The sequence below is a fragment of the Eurypyga helias genome, unplaced genomic scaffold (genome assembly GCF_000690775.1).
Source record: "Eurypyga helias isolate BGI_N326 unplaced genomic scaffold, ASM69077v1 Scaffold49395, whole genome shotgun sequence".
Lineage (NCBI taxonomy): Eukaryota > Metazoa > Chordata > Aves > Eurypygiformes > Eurypygidae > Eurypyga > Eurypyga helias.
In genome coordinates, this window is record NW_010253077.1 from 1,171 (window position 1) to 9,351 (window position 8,181).

An 8,181-nucleotide genomic window follows, 5' to 3' on the forward strand; every position below is an offset into this window, starting at 1 on the left:
GCTGCAGATAAGCAACCTGGCAAACTCGGGTTTGTAGGCATCTGGGCTCAAGCTCACTGCAGAGCCCCACAAGGCTGTGCTTGTGCCCTACTTCTGAGGTATTTTTGGCTGTAATGATTGCTTACTTTTTTTATCTAGATAAGTGTGGACTGAGAGACAGGAAGTGTTTTGAAAGTAAGTGTATGCTGCCGTGTAGCTTTAAGTGAGGTAGTTTGTTATCTTGGACTTCGTCTCTATTCTGAAAGACCGTCCAAACTTTTTTTCATCCAAGGTTAAAATAAAACAGTAAGTTTGTTTTGAATAGAAATGTGCAAACTGGGCATTAGTAGAAACACTATCAATTCTGAGCAAAATCCAGAGAAAAATGGGGAATTGTGGTGTGATTCCAGCATAACTGATGCCTATTTATTTTCAGTCTGTGAGCAGATGTGTTACGCTTAGTGCTCCCATTACTTCTAAAGGTGCAGAGTATGTGACGTGTTAATCCCTTTTCAACTTAAATGCATTCTGTTAGACCAAGGTATGCTGAAATAGGTGTGGAGTCTTGGGAACTGTACATGTAGTGGAAGTGAGCGGGAAGCGAGTAGAGGAACACAATGTAGGTTTCCCTGGTCCTACAGATTTTGAGGCCTTTGGGAAGTCTTACTCACAGCTGGAAGCAAAGACACCTGCCGATACATCGTCTGTGGTTTCTGGGAGCACAGTTGCATTTGGTAGCTATTCCAGTGGGGGTTTCACTGCTGCTGTTAGTAGACCCCCTTGTATTTGGTAAGAATGATGTAGGGTGATACTTGTTTTAGAGATGGAGCCGACAGCTTGGGAAGAAGAACAGAAAACACGTGCTAAGTTAGCAGCAGAAGCAGCTTAGTCCTAGAATGTGTACCGGGTTTACAAACACTGTAATGATTGCTTGCAAATACTATAATGATTGTTTCCAGGACTTGTTGCATCACTCTTGTGATCTATTGCCATCTACTATAAGGAAGTCTTAATGAGGAAAGAGCATATTAAAAAAAGGGGGGAGGAACCATTGAGGGAGGCTGGCAGGGCGCCTGGAAGGAGACTGCCAGAATCCAGTGTTTGCAGTTGTCTGATTTATTCCACATCAGGAAATCTCCTCTCTGTCTTTCTGACAGTGATTCTGCATGACCCAGTGTCTTGGGTAGTATGTGCAGAGTAACAATCCTTTATTGCAATCTGGGAATAAGGAAATGTATGTAATATTTTTGAAACGGCTGATACTGGTTCCTGGTTGCAGGCTTCGTTGACCCAAGGCATCCCTTCATAACCACATTATTGCCTACTGGAGACTTCTGCAGAACAGAAGGCAGCGGTCAGGAAGCAAAGATGATCTCCTTCAAGCAACTGCCCCTTGAAGCAAAGGCTGCAGTGGCTGCAGGAATGGTTTTCTTCTCCATGATGCTATCGCGGAGTTACCTGGCAGAAAAACTCGATCTCAGGACGCGGCGTTGGCTTCTCAGGCTGCAGATGGCACTCTTTGCTAACGCGCTCATGTTGATAGGATCTCTTCATGTTTGGAGAAGTACAGTCACCACGTTCTCCAGGTCTGCTGCTGCCAGCTCCTTCTGTTTCGTGCCATGGAAAATAGCTGTGTTCGTGTTTCTAGCTTTGGCTCATTCAAGCTTCTTCACATTGCTATTTCTTGTTGCAGAAGAGCCCTATTTCTTTTCCTTAGCTGCCTACACTTGCCTGGGGGCCTATATCATTCTTATCTTCTTCCTCTTCACTCTAGGCTCTGTAGAGCAGGCTTACAAGTTCTTAGCTGGGAGAGGCATTAAGGCAGGCGCTGGCAGCAAGAACAGAACAGCAATGAAACCAGTTCTGGCAGTCATGCTGACGGTTGTGCTGACTGTTATGGGGCTGTTAAATGCTTCCCAGCCTCCTACGGTGAATTCAGTGGAGGTTCCAGTTCACAAGCTGCCCTCAACAATGAATAGTCTGAAAGTGGTATTGCTTTCAGATATCCACCTGGGGCCTACGGTTGGGAAGACCAAGCTTGCCATGATTGTGAGAATGGTTAAGGCTTTGAAACCAGATATCACCGTCATTGTTGGGGACCTGACTGACTCTGAGGCAGAGATCATACGACCTGCTGTTGAACCTCTCGGAGAACTTAACTCCCCCTTGGGGACTTACTTTGTCACGGGAAATCATGAGTACTACACGTCAGATGTTAGCAACTGGTTTGAGCTGTTAAAATCATTTAACATTCGGCCACTCCATAACGAGAATGTGAAGATTGTTTCACCGAAGAGCACTGACGACTGGTTCTGCCTGGCTGGTGTTGATGATATCGAAGCAGACGTATTACGCTACTCGGGACATGGCATGGATTTAAAAAAAGCTCTCAGAGATTGTAGCAGTGAGCGTGCAATAGTGCTGCTTGCTCATCAGCCCATTGCTGCGAAGTGGGCCCTTCAGGAGAGACCAGACATAAATTTAATTCTCTCTGGCCATACTCACGGAGGGCAGATGTTCCCACTAAATGCTGGAGCTTATTTTCTGAATCCATTTTTTGTGGGCTTGTACAAAGTTGGGCACAACACCTTTGTCTATGTCAGCCCAGGGACAATGTACTTTGGAATACCCATGAGGCTGGGCAGCAGAGCTGAAATAACGGAGATAATTCTACGTTCTCCTTGAGGAGTTTTCCACTTGACAGACTTCTTTTTTTGGTCAGTATATTGACTCTTCTGCTCTGAAAGCAAATGCTTTTTCAGGGATGCCAGAGAAGATGTGTTGAGGTGTACTTCAGCAGGTTCTGCTAAGTTTGAGCAGAAAACACTAATTTTATCTTGGGCGTGTGAAACAAATCAGGGCATGTTAAAATACCGAAGAAATTAATTCTTTGAGATCAGTATTATTGAGATTCTGCTTTTAAACATAACACTGATGTCATGGAGATCATGCGTGTCCTGTGCATGTTTAGTAATATCTGTGTCCTGCAGTTACTTCGTGTTTCCCTGCTTATTATCCATTAGGCAGCTGCCTTTTCAAATCTCAGGCAGGTGGAGTTCTGATCTCTTGCAGTGAAATTGCTTGTGCCTGTTTTGTGGAAGGGACTACAGGGCGCCCACTGAGCCTGTAAACTCGAGAAGCCTTATGCTAGAAATGTTGTGGGGAGGGAATAGTTTTGGATGGATTTTTTTAATTTTATTGTGGCTGGATATCTTTATCCTGCTAGCTGTCTGCAGCGTGCACTAGGGCTTCCAGTCTGTGCTGCTTACCAGTACAGTAAGTTGCCAGGCATCTGTTCCTGAAATTCAATTTTTTTCCCCAGTTAAAAAGCTGGGGAGGCTGGTATCAAAGATTAAAAGTAGCTGTCGTTTTGCAGGCATTTTCCCCAGAATAACTGGGCATCTAGTAATTACTTACTGAAAATAGCTCTAATAAAAGCAAATGAGAAGGAAAACTCGTAACTGTGTAACTTTTCTTGCTGTTTGAGCATACAGTACCTCCTTAAGTAAAGCACACAATCCGGAGCTGAAATACTCAGCCTCTTTCCTCTTCATTCTGTATTTTTTTGTTTATGCTTAATTTCTCTTCTGTGATTTTTTTTTTTCTTACAAGAGTAAGGAAATGCTATTTGAAAACAATGCAAATAGGTTAAATGCTTGAACATTGTTTAAGGTTTTAATCTTTCAAGTAAATGGGGTCCTTTTTAAGAAGACTGAGCTCTGCAGCAGGTGCCCTTCCTGAACAGCATCTGCTGGAGCCGCAGGGTCTCCCTTCCTCTGCCTCTCTGCCCACCAGTGCCTGGGTTCCTCTGGGGCAGATCCCTGTAACGTGGGGCAGGAGAGATGAGTGCTTACATGGGAGACCAGAGCTGTGGTGTTCAGTCTTTCCCTGCCTTCCTGTGTGATACTGAACCAGACGCGCTTCTGCATTCTTCTTCACCTGCTCTCGTTTTGCAGGAGGTTTCTTGGGGGTTTATTTGAAGAGTACCATAGGCTTTGTGAGGTTGAGTTTTTCTGTAAGTGAAATTCCGAAGTTTTACTTCATCCACTGCCTTAAGCCCTGCCACAGGCAAAGTTTCTAACTGCTAAGCAGCTATCCTGTTCCTCTGTACAAACATCTTGCATTTTTACTCGCAGGAATATGGAAGTACTCTGAATGCGTCCTGTGTGCTGGAAGGTTGGAGAAGTCAGTCCCCTTTTACTCTGAAAACTAAGCACCTGACCAGCCATGCTCTCTACTTGCCGAACCAAATAATTTCTGTTTCCCAGCACCTATAATTTTGTGAACTCTTTTTTTTATGCTTGTGGAATAATGTCTGCTTAAGTATCCTAAAGTTGCCACGTGTATTTAACGCTGCCTGCACAGGGTCCTTCTGAGATTCTTTCCCATCGGTGGCATAGTGTCAAATGGCCTTCTGTTGGGAGAGTCTCCGTAGCTTGTAACCTTCTGTTTGCCTTCAGCTGAGAGCTGTGTTCTGGGTTTAGTAGTGCAGAGTGTTCTCTCTAAGCCAGCAGTCCAGTCAGATAGCTTCTCATATGCTGAGCATTACTGCGGTGTTAAGAAGACTAACTGTTAAGTAAGAAGGCTTTTGTGGGACTGGTTTTAGCTAGTGTTAGTTGCTACTATTTTTTTGCTTTGGTTTTCTTTCTTCACTCTGTCCAAATGTGTGTGAAAACCTAGGTGAAGTGATCCTTTCGTCCCGGGGGTGCATAGGTGACTTCTTCATTACTTTGTACACGCTCCTCTTGGAAGATTTTTGTGTATCCTCTCAAGAGCAGATGCACATCCTTTTAGAAGTGGTCATATTATAATTTCAAAGATTTATTGAGTTGTCCCAATGTAATTCAGTTCTTGTTCATTTTTTTAAGTTGATCCCTCTGAAAGTTTGCTTGATGATTAGTTGTCACTTAAAATGTTTTGGTTTTTTTTTTTTTTCTGTGCCAAACCACTTAAAAGCCTTCTTTTATTTTGCCTTTTTTTTTTTAAGATCATGAATGGGAAGTATCCTAGATCAACTTTCTCTTTGATAGTAAGAGGAATTAACATTTCCTAAAATCTCTCTTAAGACAGCAGTTCCTGACTGTCCTTCAAGGCTTTTTTTTTATACTTTTTCCAATTTTACTTGAATGTGCATGATGTAGACCTGTGTTCAGTATTCCAGATGAAAAGAAATGGCTCTGCTGCTTATTTTATAATTTTTTTGATTTGTTATTTTACTTTTTTTTTGTGTGTGTGGAATGTATTTGATCTGGAGATCAAATGAATGAATATGTATTTCTTCCTATAAAAGGCCAGTTCATCTGGGGGTGGGGGGGAGGGGAGTTAATCACTGTCAGAATAATACCAGAATAGTGTCATCACTTTGTGAAAGTTATATTTATTACATTATATAATCAGTATAGAGTGAGTTTGAAAATATGTAAATTATGGTATAACAAATGCTTTAAATGTTGGGATTTAATAAAACTATTTGCTTATCAAGAAAGTTGTCTCTAATGACCTTTTATTTTGTGACAATGTTTATTGTAGCAGTTCATGCTGAGTAGTTTTAACACGCTAATTCCACTTGCCAACAAAAAGCTACTGGCAATAAATCTGGCTAGTTTTAGAAGATCTTAGACCCACAGTGCTCAGAGGCATGGTGGAAAGCAGGAAAGGTAGGGTCACTTAAATTTCCTGGTGTCTACTAGGAGGAAAAGGTGCAGGCTGGAGAGATGAGGATGTGATGCAAAGGAAAGGACCAAGTGCAAGGGCAGAGAAAGGGTACTAAGAGGATTTTTTGGAACGAGCAGAAGAAAATGAGTGGTTTGTGGTTCTCAGTTTTGATATGTAAGCTTTGGGGTCGAGAGAGGGGTGTTGTATGTTCGAATGGTCTACATAAGAGATGCTGGAAATCTTCACAGGTGGAGGGGTTCATTGAGGATTTGCATCCATGTTTGTTTGCTTTCCAAATAAGAAAAAAACCTGTTTTGTAAATTTGGAGAATGAGAGATTCTAGCCACTGTTAAATAGTTTTGTGTGATGAAGCTATGATTTTTTTTTCCTACTTTGAGAGACATGCACATTACAAAATATTGAAAGAGCATTAAGGTTGTAAAAATAAGTTCTTAGTTGATTTAAGAAAGGACAGGTTCTTTAGTTCTTCACTTTTCCATGTGAGTATGTTCTGAGCATGTAAGATGCAACATTATACCATTGCCTGTAAGGGACTGAGTTGTCAGCTGGGCATTAATATGATGTGGTATCCTAAACAGTGCACAGTTAGTTTTGTGTCTGTTGAATCTGCTTACCAAACTAGCAAACCCACTAGCCCATCTTCTAGGGAGATGCAGGGAATTCATTCCCGCTGTACGTATTCACAACCATGTGCATACAATATCGACAGAGCCAGACATAAATTCGCGGCTGGACCTGTTTTGTTTTTGTTGCAAACTCTTGTCTGCAAGCAACGAGCAGAGTCTTGCATTGACAATAAAAGGATGTTGAGGATGATGAACCATAAGGGATGTCTGTTTTTCAAAGAGCAATGAATGAGGTGAATCGGGGCATGTACTCTGGAAGCTTCCTCCCTTCGTCCCTTTCCATCAGGAAGTGTATGTGTAAGGAAAGTGATTTACAGTTATGGTCACAGCTTTGAAAGTGTGGCTTCTAAATCCTAACTGGTTCAATGATGATCACTTTCATAATTAATACCTTTTCATTGTTTTATTGTTTTCAGAATGTCTTGTTTCTCTACCGGAGATGTCTGTCCCCTGAGGGTGGAGCTATGTAAACAGTTGATTCAACGTCCGTAATTTCTTGACAGTTATCTGCCGTAAATGGAGCAAGTGTCTTTTCCTTAGTTCTATTGATATGGTTAGTCTAAATGAGGGAGCTAAAATCCTTTTTCAGAGGGAAACACTTTATTTTGACTCTCCTTCTTTATTTCCAGGTATAATGATCTTTAATGTAGTTTTTTCCTTATCACATAGTACTGTGGAATTGTATTCCTGCACCTGGATTCTGAGTTTCGTTTAGTCATGATCATTTTGAAGCACTTAGTTCTGCATTAATGCTGCAACTTGTCACAGCATTTGCTTTAAAGTAAAAAACATCTGAAGAATGTGAAACATCTGCTTGGTGTTTGGAAGGGTGAATGGTTACCTTCAGGAATAAACACAGTACAATTCCATCCAAGTGCTGCATGCCCAGGAATCAAGATGCAGGTTATAAATTAAAGATAAGTAAAAAGTTACATATATTTGAATTGATAGGAAAGGAAGCAGAGAGTACGTACCTGTGCATGCTCTGTAGTGGTAATTTACTTGAGGTTTAACAACCAGGAGTTACTACAACCACGTAATTTCCCAGGGAGAATCCCAACCTTTGAATTAAATGGAGCAACCTGGTCTAGTGGAAGGTGTCCCTGGCCATGGCAGGGAGGTTGGAACTAGGTGATCTTTAGGGTCCCTTCCAACCCAAACCATTCTGTGATTCTATGATTCATTTTGTTCCAGAGCAGTTGGTTTGTATTTTTCAGCTCTGTTAAGGTCCTGATTTTGAGGAGACCTGGCATGTTCATACCTTTGTTAACATCTATGTCAACTTTCATGGAACTATTTGTTAAGTAATATTAAGAATGGGTCTGTGTTTGAGGGATTAGGGTTTAAAAAGCTTTCCTATGCAATACTTGGCAGTCCCGTGCAGTTCTTGTTTCCCTGCCAGCTCAGGGCTGTATCTTCTCACATCTGTTGTTTTATGTCCACCACACAGACAATTTCACTTGTTCACTGTTGGCAGGATGTTTGTGTATTTAAGACATTTTACAGAACTTTGTTTTAGGTTTTCTATGATGAAATACCTTTGTCACAGTTGCAGTACATTGTAGTCTTCTCCCTACTCGGAGTTGCAGTCTTCAAATTTGTTTGTAGCGTGTTACCTCACTCAATTGCTCTGTTTAATGACAGTGTAGGGATAAGCATGCTTACTCGGCAATTTCATCCTCAAGTTTTCAGGACAATGTGTTTTTTCTTTGTACTCTACCCTGTAGTTTGTAATCTTGTTCTTTTGGCCTCTGACATAGTGCACTGCCTCTGCTTTGCTGTTTTGTTGCACTAAGAGTATGCTCTTGGTTGGCAGTTGTGTCCGGTTGTTGGCCGGGAGTCTCAGTACTTGAAGTTTTATGGTTATACCTGCCTGCTGTATTTCATAGAATCACAGAAT

At 41.6% G+C, this 8,181-nt stretch overlaps 1 protein-coding gene across 1 annotated transcript; it reads left to right on the forward strand.

The window, feature by feature from the left end:
- Positions 1 to 1,266: 1,266 nt before the first annotated feature.
- Positions 1,267 to 2,664, forward strand: TMPPE (transmembrane protein with metallophosphoesterase domain). The gene has a single exon (XM_010152543.1). It carries the CDS (start codon positions 1,348 to 1,350, stop codon positions 2,662 to 2,664), a length of 1,317 nt encoding a protein of 438 aa, XP_010150845.1. The 5' UTR covers positions 1,267 to 1,347.
- Positions 2,665 to 8,181: the final 5,517 nt, after the last annotated feature.

What these genes read in the sequence shown, in the direction of transcription:
- TMPPE (XM_010152543.1), top strand. Translation starts at nt 1,348, where the DNA reads ATGATCTCCTTCAAGCAACTGCCCCTTGAAGCAAAGGCTGCAGTGGCT.